This window comes from Taurulus bubalis, assembly GCF_910589615.1.
Source record: "Taurulus bubalis genome assembly, chromosome: 9".
Classification (NCBI taxonomy): Eukaryota; Metazoa; Chordata; class Actinopteri; order Perciformes; family Cottidae; genus Taurulus; species Taurulus bubalis.
In genome coordinates, this window is record NC_136597.1 from 1165328 (window position 1) to 1182772 (window position 17445).

General features: G+C 44.4%; 1 protein-coding gene across 1 annotated transcript in view; it reads right to left on the reverse strand.

Annotated features, from left to right (window-relative positions):
• Window positions 1-17445, reverse strand: part of LOC306740854 (zinc finger CCCH domain-containing protein 18-like) — a 51117-nt gene that overhangs the window by 6920 nt on the left and 26752 nt on the right. Inside the window, exons 10-15 of the mRNA XM_079223090.1 lie at window positions 16167-16349; window positions 13969-14094; window positions 13151-13243; window positions 12266-12538; window positions 2811-2921; window positions 1365-1570 (exon numbers count right to left, since the gene is read on the reverse strand). Coding sequence (XP_079079216.1) covers window positions 1365-1570; window positions 2811-2921; window positions 12266-12538; window positions 13151-13243; window positions 13969-14094; window positions 16167-16349 — 992 coding nt within the window. The remainder of the gene's footprint in view (window positions 1-1364; window positions 1571-2810; window positions 2922-12265; window positions 12539-13150; window positions 13244-13968; window positions 14095-16166; window positions 16350-17445) is intronic.

Here is a 17445-nt window from a genome sequence, read left to right on the forward strand (position 1 = left end):
AGACAGAAAAAACAGGAGAACTGATGAACAATGCTCATCATCAATTATAGAATTCCAATTTGGAGAAAAATGTAAAATCTCAAGATTCTGTTTTTGTTTGCAATAACTATATAAATGTATGAACATGGACATATCTATGTCTTAAACACATAGCTGTGGTACTTTTGATATTACTAAAGCTAATGCAAAACAAAACTTTAATGTGGAAGAATAAGCGTAAAAATGCTCCGTCTTGTCATTAAGACATAAAAACCTGGATGACCTTCAACTTCCTGGTGTTGAACTGAAGTTATTTTACTCGGCCCAGAACACCTCAGGAATCCAGTATCTGATGATATAGTTTCTCTGGATGTCATTACTCTGGCATCCACCACCACCGTAAGGAATCTCAGAGTTATCTTTGATCAGGACCTGTCCTGTAACTCCCACGTGAAACACATCTCAAGGACTGCCTTTCCCCCTACGGAACATTTAAACAATCAGACACTTCCTGTCTCAAAGCGATGCAGAACGTTGATCCACGCATTTGTTACTTCTAGACTGGATTACTGTAACTCCTTATTATCAGGCTGCGATGGTAAATCCCTTGGATCTCTCCAGTTGATCCAGAATGCTGCAGCTTGTGTACTAACAAGGACGCGGAAGAGAGATCACATTACTCCTGTGTTAGCCAATCTCCACTGGCTTCCTGTAAGATCAAGGATGACCTACCTTTCCTCTTTGAGAACTCTTATGAGTTATAACATTGATATTAGTATTGGCCATATACCATTACTGCTTTTATTATTATTCTACTATATCACTGTTATTTTAGGTAGCTGTAACTTCTTAATCATCTGTTATCTTATTCGTTCTGTACACATCTACTGTACTTAACAGACACCGTTTTGATTTTCTTTAATCAAATGTCAAAGAATCTCAAACTTCTTGCACAGGTGTTTTATACTAAAAGCCTTCCAGTCCGTCCATGGGCGTAATCACAACTTTTCTGGCACGCCTTTACTTTGACACATCGACAAGAAGGGATTTAAATTGAATGTAGCTCAACAATGATCACAATTATTAGGATTTTAAAAAATAAATAGAAACAGAGCGCTGACTCTGAAATTACACTGTTGTCCTACTGATGAAGTCCGTGCTACGAGTACAGCTAAATATACATTATACTGTATTAACCTCAAGATAATCCCACCCCCTCAATGTTTCATCCCAGCCTTTGTTCGTTTGTGGTGGCTGTCATTTCAAACGTGGCCATTATTTGAAAATCTGTTTATTTGAGAATTGTTCTCATGTATGCAAAGCTGTTGTAAGGCAGACCGCCTAGTCGTGGCCGGCGGCCTGAGGACGTTGTTGGCCACACTAACCCCTGATCTTGTCTCTGCCATGTGGGGGCCGGTCCCGCGGAGCCCCTCGCTCCTTGCGCGGCTGGTTGGGCGTGGGCGAGCGGGAGCTGGCGGAGGACACCGGGCTGGCCAGGTCGGCGTACATGTCGTCCGAGTCGGCGCTCCGCACCGAGCTGCCACTGGACGACGCCGAGGACACCGACGACACGCTGCTCACGCTTAGCGACCTGCGGAAAGAGAGACAAGAGAGGTCAACCGCGAGCCGAGCGAGCCCCGTCTCCACTATGTGTGTACACCACGCCACATGCCTGCACACACACACCACACATGCCGACACCCTGAATAATCACTATTTTACCTGGATTTCCTGCAGGGTTTCCCAACAAAGACGGCACATGAAAGCAAGAGAGGAGAACACAGAATGAATATGTTTTAGGCTGTGAGATCACAATAACCGCTAAATATTGACCTATGAAGAAAGGAATCCCCGTCTGCCTGCATCTCCTTCACACATCTCAACGGATCATCATCCCATCTACACATTGGACGAGTGTGTTGCTGGAGACCCAAGGGAGTGCTTTATCGAATTTGGTGCATTTGGACATGTGACACATTCAAAATGAATAAACTTTGAATAAACAAGCAAACACCGCTCTGTTCAGTAGAGCGGGCTTTTCCTCTCTCGTCTTTCAACTTTATTGTCATTGCACAGAGTACAAGTGATCACAATGAAATGCAGTTTTAGCATCGAACCAGAAGGGCTAAAATAAGCAGTGAAAGGCGTCAGGGCTCTGCATCACTTCTGCTGCGGGATGCTGGACATGCTAACATAAGACAACGGACTCGTCTTCACTTCCCCGGAGTAAACACGAGTGGACAGCCAGCTGGAAGCAAAATCGAACGTGAATAAGCCGCAACCAGGGTGTGTTTTTCCCTGCGAGTGAGACTATTTCCCCAGAAATGACTTTACACTAACGTACAACACTAATACCGTTGCTAAGTAAAGCCATGCATGCAGCCTTGGGGTGGTGCCATGGCAGGAGTATTGCTCAGGGCCCAAGGAAGGGTCGTTTCAAGTTTTTTGTAGGAGCGGTTCTTAAAAAAAGCTTCAAGCAGCAACACCAGAGGCCAATCATTCAACTGGTTCTGAACAGGTTTTGAATGGGCACTGCACAAGAACATTAAAAACCCCTTTATATATTTATGATATTTACTTGCAGACTTATGCAGTAACTAAAGATGAATGCAAAAGATAGTTAAACTGCAATTCTGACAGTACCAAAACCAAAAAGCAGCCAATTGTAGTCGCAATAAACTATTATGAATCCCGCCTGCATCCATCTGCTTGTCCACAAACAAGGTGATTTACATAAGTAAATGCAAAATATGATCAACAACTTCTCTTCAAAAAGAAAATTGTTGGCAAACTGCAGTTTTAATGGCAATGAGGGTGTTTGTGACGGGTACCTGGATTTTCTGGATCCAGAGCGTGACCGTGAGCGCGAGAGGGAGTTGGACGAGGACCTGGAGCTAGAACCAGTATAACTGCTACCACTAACACTCCCACTCACAGTTCGCCTGGAAGAGACAGACACACAAGTGAGAACACAGCAGGAAGTTTTTTTTTTATTTTATCAAAACCAAGGTGTACTTCCAAGCTCCTTGTTCCACAACACATAAATCGGCACATTTTGAAATGGAAATAAATGGCGTAGTACTAGACGTCTCTTAACTTAAATGCCCAGTGCATCCACATTGGGCACCTCCACGACACTTTGATTCACCGGCTGCTTCCATTTCCCTGCCAGCTATGGAAAACTCAGAAGAGGAAATAACGACACATTCCTGCCCACGGCCCAACCTTTTGGCCAGTCACTCAATAGAGTACCATTGTTTTCTTGCCATCTTACCAGTTTTTGTCTGGTAGAAATGTTCATACCCAAAGTTCCACCACCCCTCTTTGTAGGAGCCCTGATTAAACAATAGGAGTCACTTACACACGAGGTTAAGAACTAGGGCGGCCACCTGAGAGTCAAGTACTCAAATCCTCCGTAGGTAACCCCTCAGTCGACTTTATGCTCTTGTTAACGATTCAAACATGAATACATTGGTTGTATAGGTATACATGGTGATGAGTCCAGCAAAAAACGTCACACCCACAAAGCATGGGTCTGTGTGTCAAGACAGGTCAGGTGGGTTGCAGACATTGATGCAAACCCCTGACACACTGAGGCCGGTCCAGTCCCGTTCCTCCCCACAGAGCGGACCAGCCAACACTGAGACCACGACCAAGGGGAAGGTCTGAGCGAGGGGCCAACAAGGTCTGGGCGACTCTTTAGCAACTCTGTTGCAGCTCCCTGAGGCTTTAAAAAATGAAAGTGGAAAATCTCTCAAAGGGAACTCCTTTTTACAAAGGAAAGTCTTTCAAAAGGGAACTCCTCTTATCTTGGAGTTTGAGGTTATATTGGGTCACTGGAAAAAACTAAAATGTGAGTCACATCCCATCGCTGCCAAGCAGCTTCCCCAACAGGTGCTCATTGTGGTTCAGAGCACCGCCCTCGCTAAACTATCAATGGATAAATGCAAATAAATCTCACGGAGAAAAGTAGAGCTTAATTCGTGGATGCATTCATTTGCTTTCACTGCCATCGATGCTGGCTGACCTGTCTGCTGATATGTGGCGAGAAATTATCAAACAACGAAACATTTAATGTTGAAAGACTCTTCCAGAACAAGCACACAGCATCTGATGAAGAGCATCAAGCTGCAGAAGAGCGATTTCTCAACTGCCGCAGCAAACTAAGCAAATTAAATATACTTTCAGGAAGTGGATCACGTCTCCAAACTCCACTCCTGCTGCAGGTTGTGTGGCAGTTCATGAGACACTGAAGCGTCCGCTAGTAAAGACGGATCCATCCTCCGTTTGCGGTGCTCTAAAAGTCCTTTAGCGAGGACTCTCAGTGTAAACGTAGCAAAAGATATGCGTTGAAAAATGGAAACATACAGTTAGGACTGCAACAATGAATCGATAAAATCGATTATCAATATCAGAGTTGGCAACGAATTTCATTATCGATTCGTCGTGTTGCGCGATTATTACGGCAGTCAATAAGTCGTGGAGAAGGAAAAAAGAGCAGAGCAACTGGCCGCCAGCGTTTCTGAGATTGGAGTGAGACACGGAGAAAAGCTGAGGTCGTGATCTTCACAAAAACAGAAGATCTTTGATGTGTCGAGTCTTGGCCAATCAGCGTTAAGACATCTACAACGTCTTCAGTTCCCTCAAACTTGTTTTTAATGGAAGCTAGTCAGCTTGCTATCACGTTAGCTAACGTGTTTGTGTTGTGTATTGTCGTTAAAGTTACGTTATGTTCCGTTACAGTTCAGACTTGCGTAACATAATGAAACATGGCGCAACCCCCCGGTCTGGTTCAGGTCACCAGTCACTCGTTAACGTTAAACCGGAGGATCTGGATAAAGGTTTTTATTTTTTTACACAAAGTAGAATGAAGCAAATCACATAGTTGGGCTTAGCCAACAACGTGATGTCGTGGTCATAAGAGGCCCAGATATTGATCAGATGATGTGAATGAAATAGTTTAAGGAAGAAGACGCTCTATATGCAGCGCAGCTTGATGCAGCTGAGATGAGGTGGAGCTGGGCCTGCAGGTGGAGGTCAAAAGAGACGTGAGAGGAGCAGTACAGCTTCCTCTGTCCAGTGTTTCATACATATTGATAAAGCAGTGTTTCATACATATTGATAAAGCAGTGTTTCATACATATTGATAAAGCAGTGTTTCATACATATTGATAAAGCAGTGTTTCATACATATTGATAAAGCAGAGAATGTAAAAGCAGCCTCTGCTCCAAGGAGATCAGTTACAGTAAAAAGGCTCACATTTGGCAGATGTAAAGCATACATGTGTATGTTTTTATTTTTTTAATTAACAGCTCAGGGATGTTCAAGGAGCAACCTGTTTGTGCTTTCTGAACATGTTTTGCACTGTCACATGTTTTTTAATAAAGGGTTGGAAATTGTTTTTTTTATCTGATTCATCGGAAAAAATAATCAACCGATTAATCGATTACTAAAATAATCGCTAGTTGCAGCCCTACATACAGTATATAAATCTGTTTTCTTTATTTTGATCTGAACAGGTACCAGAAGAAACATTTGGGTGAGGGGCCAACAAGGTCTGGGTGAGGGGCCAACAAGGTCTGGGTGAGGGGCCAACAAGGTCTGGGCGAGGGGTCAAAGCCACAGCCACCGGGCCTTTTCCGAGTCGACCTGGAGCAGGGGTCGGCAACCCGCGGCTCCGGAGCCGCATGCGGCTCTTTAGCACCTCTGTTGCAGCTCCCTGATGCTTTAAAAAAATGGAAAAAGTGGAAAATCTTCCAAAGGGAACTCCTTTTGGCAAAGGAAAGTCTTTCAAAAGGAACTCCTCTTATCTTGGAATTTGAGGTTATATTGGGTCACTGAAAAAGACTAAAATCTAAAATGTGAGTCACGTCGGTGTCAAGCAGCTTCCCCTACAGGTGCTCATTGTGGTTCAGAGCCCGTAAACGTAGCAAAAGATATGTGTTTAAAATGGAAACTTGTGCCCCCCCAGAAGCCCAACGTTTTTCACTCCGATTATTATTCTTTATTCAACTATGAAAGTATATTACATTAGCTATTAGCAGTTCCCGTTTGCAATGCACCCGTGGATGTAGAAAGAACCATCACTAGATTACTTTGACACCAAAGCATATGTGATGATGCTCAAGTTCTGGAAAGCAGTTTTATGGCTGTTTATTTGCGATATCATGATATCCCCGCGTTACATTATTTAGCGGTGTCCAATAGGGCTGAACGATTTGGGAAAATAATCTAATTGCGATTGTTTTCCTCCAATATTGCAATTGCGATTTAATATACGATTTTCATTTTTTTTATTTTATCCTCTCTTTTCCCCAACAAAACATAATGAATGATTTAAATATGACCAACACAATATTTGATACATTTAGTGTAAAATGTTCTTTCCCATTGGCTGGGCCTATTTGTTAGAATTAAATAAAAAGAGGAGTGGGAGGAAATATGAATTTATTTAATCCCATCCACTTTCCACAACTCAACATAATTTATATATTTTTACACACGATAATTCACCAATGGCAAGATGTAATCCGTGCCCAGAACACTGGCGCCTCGCCCCTTCACTGCACCGTGCAGCCAGCGCCATGTCTGACGCCTTGTCTGTCGTGATGCAGACGTGTTTCTCCTCGTTGAGATCCCAGCTCCGAGGTTGAAACCTCCGTCAATAAAATGGACTGTCAGACTGTGGTGAGGCTCAGCTGTGCGGCTTGACCACAGATCAGTAGTGGTAGAAATAAAGTCCACCGTTTTAAGCTCCGTGGCGACTTTCTCTTTGCACTTTCTGTACAGCTCCGGTATGGCAGTCTGACTGAAATGTGTACGGGGGTATCCTGTACCGTTCATAAGCGTTTTGATCAATGCCTTGGACCCAGGCTTGGTCACCGGGCTGAGAGGCATCACATCTTTGGCTATGAACTCGGTTATTGCCCGAGTGATTTCCCCGTGTCGTTGTGAATTACGTCCATATGGAGTGACGCTTTCAAACATTTCGGTCAGTGATCCCTGTCTTGAGGTATTTGGCTTGTCTGGCGCACTGGTGCTCTGCATCTTGGCCACACAACTGTCATACGCTGATTTGTGGTGTTTTGTTAAGTGCTGGAACAAGTTTGCAGTGTTACCCCGTGAAGTAGCAGCAGGATGCTCTGCACGTCACCGGACGCTGCGCAGCATCTTCTTGTTTGAAACCAGAACAGCACGTCGGTGGTTCCACACCACCGACGTGCTGTTCCTCTTCCAGACTAAAGTCTCAGCTGTGTCAGTTTCTGACTGTCCCGTGGAGCCAGGGGCCATTGCGCAACAGGTTAACGGGCCGCATGAAAAGTTGATGCAGCCGAGTTCTCCGCTCTTTCGCTCTCGTCACGTGATGACGTTGTAATCGCGCACGTTGCGGTTAGAAAATCTTGTTTCATCAAATCACGATATTATCGCAAATGCAATTAATCGTTCAGCCCTAGTGTCCAACCAATATCTGAAATCAGTAAAAATGCACTGCCGATGTGATGAAAGCCAGAGGAAGATTCCAACAACTGAGGACAAATTTTAATCTAAAGGCCTCAAGCCAAGATTAAGATCAACTAAGAAAAAGCACAATCTAAGACCCCATCAGATGGCTGCAAAATGTCAGACTCTTCATTTCTGCTGATGCATGTTACTATAGAAATACCATTTAAAAAACTTGGCATTCCAAAACATCAACTTGAAATCCACAAATGGTGAAATCTCAAACAAAGAACAAGAGCTTCAAATCATCAACTGACGGCTGACAAATCATCAACTGTTGAAAGTTGATGATTATCAAGTATCACCAATAACACAGCCGCAGACCACAGGTATCTCCACACCTGTCCAGGCATGATTACGGGGGTGGGGCAGCCCGAGTATAGTCATTGGGATATTTCAAGTCAGGGAGCGAATGTGATGAAAGAACACATGAGACGTCATGTGTCGTCACTTAGGGCAATCATGAATCACATTGCTGCTCACATTCCTAGTTGCGTCAGCTTTATGCAACAATTAACATGCGTTGCACATTGCAGCGTGTCCCATTCATTGTTCCAAGTGCAGTGTCTTAAAACATGTCTGACTTTGTGTTTTTCAATAGAACTGGAGAGACTGAGCTCAAAACGTTTGTATTGTACTTGTTACACTACTACAACTTTACTAGAGACGTTCACCATCTGAATTATTGTAAAGCCAATGACATGATGATGTACCCATGGACACTTAACTGATTCTCATGAATGGGTATGAATGGTTAGGCACCTTCATGGTGGCCCCTGTCATCAGCGTGTGAATGGGTGAACGATGACATGTGGTGTTAAAGAGCTTTGAGTGGTGGGAAGACTAGAAAGGTAGAGTCCATTTACTGTGAGCATTGCATAGGCCTGTTTTACGGACATTTTGACTTTGTTCTATTCAAGTGTCTAAACATGTTAATAATTGTCATTTACTTTGGTCATTCTGTGAATGTATAAACTGTACCTGATGGACATTCTGGTTTTATAGCCCTCGGTAAAGCCTGTGTGCTTACATAATTATGATAATTGTAGGTATGGCCCTTCTAGGCACAGATCCACCTGACTTCACACTACAAAGAGGTCCAACTACCAGGAGACACCATTTCCTCCCTTTATGGAAAACCAAAGCCGGCATGTGTTTCTATAAACAACTGTGTCGTTTCAGCTGACAATACTGAATACATTTGGCAGTGTACCACTTCTGAAAGTAACACACATCTTTGAAATGCTACTCCATTCCACCGCCACATTCAGTGTCATTAGCACGCATTGGCATTAATCTACAGGTGTTTGAATGAGTGGAAAACCTGATCCAGGATCAGGTTTTCCAGGATCATTTCCACAGTGTGACCACTCAGCCTACACTCACACCCAGAGGTGAAAACAGTCTCACTGTTCTTCCCTGCCCTTTACCCGTTCTTCCTCTCTGGTTGTTGGTGCTCTGTGTGTGTGTGTGTGTGTGTGTGTGTGTGTGTGTGTGTGTGTGTGTGTGTGTGTGTGTGTGTGTGTGTGTGTGTGTGTGTGAGACACGCAAATGTGTTGGGAAACACCGTTCTGCTTATTGTAAAGGTATCTGTTTAACAATTCCATGCACCGTTGACATACTTCCTTGCAAATGTGAGTAAACAAATATGCAGAAAGGCCATCATACTCCCACTCACACAACTACAAGCACAGCACCCAGAGTTTCCCTGAACCCCCACGCTGTGCTCACACCATGTTAAGGGATCCCAGCTGGTTTCCTATAGTGTGAGTGACGCGGTGAGAGCTTGTGACAGAGCCTCTGACGTCCTACGAGAGTATGACATACGAAAGTTTATTATCTTTTGGTCTGCTAATTTTATCAACAACTTTTAAAATCTATGCGCTAAACGAGGTTATAATGTTTAGATAATTTTGACATCTTTACCTTCCAGACCGTACAGCAGCTGTGGTTGAGCTGCAGAGAGGCTTGGTCTAACGTACCTCGCTACTCGGTCAATAGAAGAGCCCTCAGGCCTCACTGAACACTGAGACCTAAAACAGTACAGCAATCCAACTAAGAGACTCACTCTTATTCCACATTACTAACTTTGCTCCTTCCCCGGAGTCTTTGTGCTTTCTCTCCTCACAGGTTTACATGGACCCTGCCTGACACCCACTACTACTGTTATTATTATTATTAGTCGTCACATTACTATTACTGATACCATTAATGCTTTTATCATTATTATTCTACTGTATCCACTGCTGCTCTCATTATTAGGATTCATCATTTTGTTTACTACTCATATGAATGCTTCATGTTTCGTAGTTATCTGGATCGTAGCCATATATATACTACTCATATACTACTCATATGAATAGTTTCTGTCATATTCATGTGATGTAACTCTGTTACGTTATTCATTCTGGTCACATGACATCTATTCTTCTGTCCATCCGGGGAGAGGTTTTCTTCCTATTGTGTTCTCCCTGCTGCTACAATGGAGCCCACACGGTCACTAACTAATCCCCTGAATAAGGATTATATAATTTATGTAGAACAAAACTTAGAGAAGCAGACAGAAGAGTCAGTCATGCTATGTTCGAATGATATATCCATGATGACACACAATGAAGATGAGAAGAAGAAGCCGACAGATCATATCGCAGGGGAAAAGTTGACCCCTACATGACCTTGTGATAGTGGACAATGACATTTACACACACACACACACACACACACACACACACACACACACACACACACACACACACAGTGTGTAGGTCTCACCACCCTGGGAGCATTGAAATAACGCAAATATAGCGGTCTGCTTTTCACGCAACATATTTTTGGATGCTCTCAAGTGTGCTCACCTGTGTGTGTGCTCACCTGTGTGTGTGCTCACCTGTGTGTGTGCTCACCTGTCTGTGTGCTCACCTGTGTGTGTGCTCACCTGTCTGTGTGCTCACCTGTGTGTGTGCTCACCTGTCTGTGTGCTCACCTGTGTCTGTGTGCTCACCTGTCTGTGTGCTCACCTGTCTGTGTGCTCACCTGTGTCTGTGTGCTCACCTGTCTGTGTGCTCACCTGTGTCTGTGTGCTCACCTGTGTGTGTGCTCACCTGTGTGTGTGCTCACCTGTGTGTGTGTGCTCACCTGTGTCTGTGTGCTCACCTGTGTCTGTGTGCGCGCACGTGTCTGTGTGCGCGCACGTGTCTGTGTGCGCGCACGTGTCTGTGTGCGCGCACGTGTCTGTGTGCGCGCACGTGTCTGTGTGCGCGCACGTGTCTGTGTGCGCGCACGTGTCTGTGTGCGCGCACGTGTCTGTGTGCGCGCACGTGTCCGTGTAGTTTGTTTAATAAAAGAGAAAGGTAGCAGTTCTATAGAAAAGGGAACCTTAAATTACTTCTTTGTGATCTGATGCTATATAGAAAATGTAATTAAAGTAAATGAACTTGAGGCGAACAGCACAGTATGCACTTGCCTTGCCGTAGGGGCTAATAGAATGCTAGGGGAAACACTTGCCTTGCCGTAGGGGCTAATAGAATGCTAGGGGAAACACTTGCCTTGCCGTAGGGGCTAATAGAATGCTAGGGGAAACACTTGCCTTGCCGTAGGGGCTAATAGAATGCTAGGGGAAACACTTGCCTTGCCGTAGGGGCTAATAGAATGCTAGGGGAAACACTTGCCTTGCCGTAGGGGCTAATAGAATGCTAGGGGAAACACTGTGCCGGCGAACATTTAAAATGCTGTTTATGTGTGTGAAAAAACAAAGTGCATTTCAAGACAAGCTGTCATTTAGAAAGGATATTGTGCTGTTCTAGCGCTTCAACACTGTATATTTGTAATCTAATTTCTGATCTGGCAATCAAAAACACATTTGTCATTATTATATTGTACCCTGATATGGAACCATTCAAATTACAAGTAGAAATGGGGCCTGTGATGCTGCTGGATAATGGAAATGGAGTCATGGTTTGAGATTAAACAATCAGTTGATATAATCACATCTGCGTGACTACGGTTTGATAGCAGTCTGTAACCTCCCATACCCGATGGACTTTTTGAGCACAGGTTTAAAACGCATGCTTTTCCTGCTACGACTGAGGAAACTGTTTTGGCTGCTGGTACACCGTTAAAGTAATAATGTTCATAAGTATTGGTGCTTTCAAGAACATATTGCTCGTTTCTTGTTGACTTTGACGTGTTCATGTCTGAAGTAGTTCATGGTGATAGATGCTTTGCTCTGGAATGTCATTCTACTGGTTGACTAAGTTACAGCAGTCAGCTGCCAACAGCATCTGCCGGTTTTCTTGTAGACGGTTTGACATTCAATATGCAATACACATTTGGATGAATGTCAACTAAAATCTGACAATGTCACAAATGTAAAATGCCCCAAACAGTTGCATCTAGTAAGATGTATCCTGACACGGTGAGCCAACACTAACTTCAGACTATAACCATTGAATTCTTTCCACTGTTAATCAATTAATCAGACTCCTCCATCTGCACTCGTTTTACTACTGTTGTCTTTAATGTCTTTTTATATTTATCTTGTTTATTGTGTGTACGAAGAGCAAAGTGAAACCAGAGTGAAATTCCATGCATGTGTAAACACACACAGCCAATACAGCTGATTCTGAATAGACTGACTGGAACAGAACTTTGCAACGCACTCCAACCGATTTCCAGTCAGATGTGACTCTATAGCAGACAGTATAATGTAATTCATCAGTGCCTCATCTCACTATAACAGTACTGTTGCCTCTACATGAGCAGAGCGGTTGAAGGTGAGACTCCTACCTCCGTGGAGGATGCTGCTGCCGTTCTTTGCGCCTGTCTTCCCTCGGGGTGGGGGTCTTTCCAGGCTCCCTTGAAGGCGGCGGTCTCCCCGCTGCACCGCCGCCCGGCCCGCCAGCTGCGCCTCCGGGCTCCCGGGGATTGGCGGGAGGCTTCCCTCCCTCTGGCAAAGGTTTGGAGGGTCTGCCCTGCGGTCCAGGCGGAGGGCTGGGAGCTTTCTTCAGAGCCGGCTTCTCCCTGCGAGGAGGCGGCATGGCTCCCGGCTTCGGCGGCACACTGAGGGACGGAAAAGGAACTTTTACAAGCATGCAGACAGTGGTGAGCAGGCAGACAGTGGTGAGCAGGCAGACAGTGGTGAGCAGGCAGACAGTGGTGAGCAGGCAGACAGTGAGGAGCAGGCAGACAGTGAGGAGCAGGCAGACAGTGAGGAGCATGCAGACAGTGAGGAGCAGGCAGACAGTGAGGAGCAGGCAGACAGTGAGGAGCATGCAGACAGTGAGGAGCAGGCAGACAGTGAGGAGCAGGCAGACAGTGAGGAGCATGCAGACAGTGAGGAGCATGCAGACAGTGAGGAGCAGGCAGACAGTGAGGAGCAGGCAGACAGTGAGGAGCATGCAGGTGCTAAGCAGCTACAATGCCAGCAGAGTATATGCAACGCTCTTGCTAATGATCAATGAATGATGATCAATAAACACGAATGATGCAATGTGATGCTGGAGCGAGCCCAAACTACAGACTTTATTGTTATGACAATTTATGACGAACTTTAATTACTAACCCTCAAAAAGAAAAGTTACTCATGAGAATATGTATTCAAGGAGAAACACAGATGGTAACAGATAAGTATGGCTGACTATGATCAGATGACTGTAAGGGCTAAAGATTTACCCTTTAGCTAACGCAGGGGGAACTTCTGGTTTGCTCTTTGCGTTCCTCTGTGCTGCTGGACTCGGTGACGGGGATGTGGAGAACGACCGAGACCTATGAAGCAACACGAGTCAGACAAATGTAATTATGCAGTTTAATGTCAAGATTAGATCTCACAAGTATAACATGGTTTTATAATGCTGCATTAAGTTCTTCAGAAACAACAGTAGGAAAGAGTCGTGCTTCAATGCGTTTTCATTTTCAACAGCTTGTGACGTCGACAAAATAAATGTATTTAGCATTTCTTTCAGTGGGACTTTATTATGTAAAGTGCTCAATGATCCACTACGCTCACCCAGGCACCGTGGGGTTAGCTAACTGTGGAGTGAAACAGGTAGTGTACAGGGGGTTGTAGAGCCTTTCTCTGAAAGATAATCTGTGATGTTGAAAAAGATCTTTGGGTCGTAATCTCAAAGGATACTTGGGCTGCACTATTCTCAGATAAATCTAGACTCAACATATCCACCGCTTCTCATTTTCAGCGCAAGACCCTCAGTCTTATGAGGGGCTCCTAGGTCACCAGCTTTGGATCCAAACAACAACAACATGTATGGTTGGAGGCATTTGTGTGCGATGACACACATGATATGGAGTTCACTCCAGATCCACAAATCTGCACACTAACTTTTTAGCAATTGCAGAAATTCAGTATTGAATGGCAACAAATGAATGATAATGCTTTGGAATAAATAATCTATAACAGTTTAAATCTATGGTTGACCGTTTACCTTCATGTCCAAAATGTTATCACACACACACACACACACACACACACACACCTAGAGCGGCTGCCGCTGAACGAGCTGCGCTGGGAGGAGTGGCTGGAGTAGGAGCTGAAGGACGAGGAGCGGCTGCGGGAGCGAGACGAGCCAGACCCGGTATAGGATGAGGAGCGAGACGAAGACCTGCGGCAGACAGACAGACAGACAGACAGACAGACAGACAGAGGCAGGGACGGTTAATGTGTTGGCCATAGAATGAGATGGCACTTAAGTAAAAGTACAAAAGTGTTAGCATCAAAATGTACTTTCAGTACCAAACGTAAAAGTACTCATAATGCAGAACGGCAGTGTCCGTCACAGAAGTTTTATATATATATATATATATATTTTTTTTTATATATAAATGAAAAATTGTTAATTCACACGAAAAAAGTTGTCATTATTTATATATATATATATCTAAAGGGCTTTAAGATGTTCAAACAATGTGGATGTTGTACATTCACATATAAAGTGTTGAAACAGCATTTTCATCCGTGGACTTTTGAGACTCCTGATCTTGATTCACAAATGCATTTTTTCAAAAACAAATTTTCTGTAGCCAATCAGAGGTCTCCTCCATTTTCAACCATTCACATGAGGTGTGACATTCACACAAACACCTCTCAGCTGGCTGTAAGACCAGCTGGTCTGGGGGCCGCAAAGGATTAGCCCACATTGTTATTACCACCCTTACACCCAGTCTGACCTGTCTGATTACAAACAGAGCGAATGGTACGTAGTAATGCCACTAACTCTGCATTGGTGCATCAGCAGCCTTTCTTTAAGTAACAGATATATTTTAAAGGATCCGGAAAGGGGAAATAAAATCGTTGTGTTATCAGGTAGCAAGTCTGTGGCTGTTCGGTACAAAACAACTACACACTGAGGAAAAGCATTCATATCTCTAATCTCTTTTAATCTTTTATCTCTAAAATAATGACTAAATGACAGCTCAGCACACGTCACTACTGATTTAGCAACATTAAAAATCCCCTCATGACCACGACACGGTCCGCTGGTCCAAGTGTCCTTGGGCAAGACGCTTGACCTCAAATATCTCCAACAGGCTGTTCCTGCGCTGTGTGAGTGTTAGTGAGTCCTGATGGACAGGTGGTTCCTTCATGGTAGCTCCTCCCATCAGTGTGTGAATGGGTGAATGATGACATGTAGTGTTAAAGAGCTTTGAGTAGCCAGAAGACTAGAAAAGAGATTTATACACAAGTACAGACCATTTTCCATTTGATACTTAAATCGGCAGAGGATTATGAAATGATAACACAGGTGATGGTTAATTATTGAACAAAGGAGTTATCTTAATCTACTTCCTTGTGTTTTAAGTGAGCAAATACCTCACTTTGCCTGTAAAGTAACAGTGATTATGTTACCATTTCTATTGAATAGCTAGACTCTGGAGGCCTCGCCACAGAACTAAAATACTGTTCATCCTTTACAGTCAAAGGGCTGACTGGAGCTCTGCTCTCGTTCTCCAGTGGGGCGCAGCGACCGTCTGGAGCGCGACTTGGAAGTGACTCTGGCTCGAGTCTCCAGCCGTGGCGTTATGTCAGCCTGCTCAGACTTCGCTGCTTAACCGGTCTGCAAATTCAGTGCTGACAAACTGATCTCAATTAATGAGGCATGGTATGCGGCTGGGTTGCATTCCGCTTCCATGTCTTGTTCTAAATGTTTGGATGGCAGTCAGGTGGCTGAGGATCAGTTGTAAAGCGTTGATGTTGGCGTCATAAGACACTGACGACCTCAGAGCATGGAACTGATGTGCTGCACAGAGAATTCACTGCTTTTAAGTTTAGTATATTTCAAAACCATCGCTTTGTTTTTCTACTAAATAAATGATTCTTCTGTCCATTATTTTGAAACTCGACTCCTACTTACGATGTAGAAACATCATTCCGCTCACTTTGGGCATTCGCACCATCACTTTTCTTATTCATAACTTTCTTACCTTCAGAAATAATCCACATATTCCAGCAAAATAAAATCACCATTGATATGAATGAAGAAATGTTCCTCTACTCATTCATACGTCCGTCAAGAAACTCCGCTAAACTTTAAAGACTGAGACATAATTCCCCTTCATTGGGAAACTCCATCCGCGGGGAATTCTCATCCAACATGTTTCCTGTTTTTTTCCCCACGCTGCTTGTTCAACACATGGAAACTTCTCTGAGGACGTGCTGACTTGAAGGCGTTCCTACCTGGAGGAGTTGGACAGAGACACGGAGGATCCCGAGGGCCGATGCCGGCGGCGCCCCCGCGGCGGGGAGCCCGGCTCGGGGCGCCTCCTGGGGGATTTGGACCGGCGCCAGGGATCCTTCCACTCGTCCGGTCGCCTCATCGCGGGAACGTCCTCCTTCTTGGAGGGCGGCTCCATCGGCCTGCTGGGAATGAAGAGATGAGGAATGGCTGCTTAGACACAAGAGGAAGTGGAGATGCTGGGCTACAAGCAAAGCATACACCTTCTGATGACTCTTAACCCCTTGAACTGTGGAGATATGGCAGACATTGCTATAAAAACTGTATAATTCACTTCTTCATTTACTCATAACCAGAAACATATAGACTGATATTTACACATCTGAACACACAACTCACATTATACTGTTTTATGATAACACCTACATTATTCAAACAGCCCTTGTGGTTGCAGAGATACACCCTTGCTAGTTTGGGTATGGCATTTTAGAGCAGAGCCTAGCAGCAGGTGGGTTTTTATAGAGCGCCTCTCCTCCAGATCTCCATCTGTATGCATTCAAGCATATCTTCCATGGACCGTGGCTCACTGCTACTGTTGTTAATACTACCATCATGTACGATGCATGTCACATGGATTGACCGTTGTAATTGTAATATGTTGTTCATTATGTACACATGAGATTGCACTATTGACACCTATCCCTCCTCAGTTGCTCTCCGTAAGGTATTCCCTTTTAAGGGTTTATTTTGGTTAGCTTTTCCACTGTTGTGCAGGTTGTAAAGCTGAGGTACATTTGGGATATTGGCCTATGTATGCAATTAAATCAACATTTTACCTTCCCTTTCCTTCTTAACTAGTCCAAAAGCAGGGCTTTCACACATTCATCACAGATGGACCCGTACTTATATAGCGCTTTTCTAGTCTTCCGTCCACTCAAAGCGCTTTGACACTTCATGACATCATTCACCCATTCACACACTGCTGAGGAGCACCATGAAGGAGCCACATCATTATCAACCAGTCACACACCGTGGAACAGCTACAGGAGACAAGTAGTGTTAAGTGTCTTGCTCAAGGACACACCGACATGGGCTAGCGGAGCCGGGGATCGAACCGCCGACCCTCTGATTGAAGGACGACCTGCTCACCACTGAGCCACGGTCGCCCACATGGGAGCACTGCGACACATGAAACACTGAATAACTCCCCGCTACGACATTTCAAATCAACATCCATGGGACTTTCCCCAGTAGAGGCCAATGTTTATTTAAAGGAAAGAG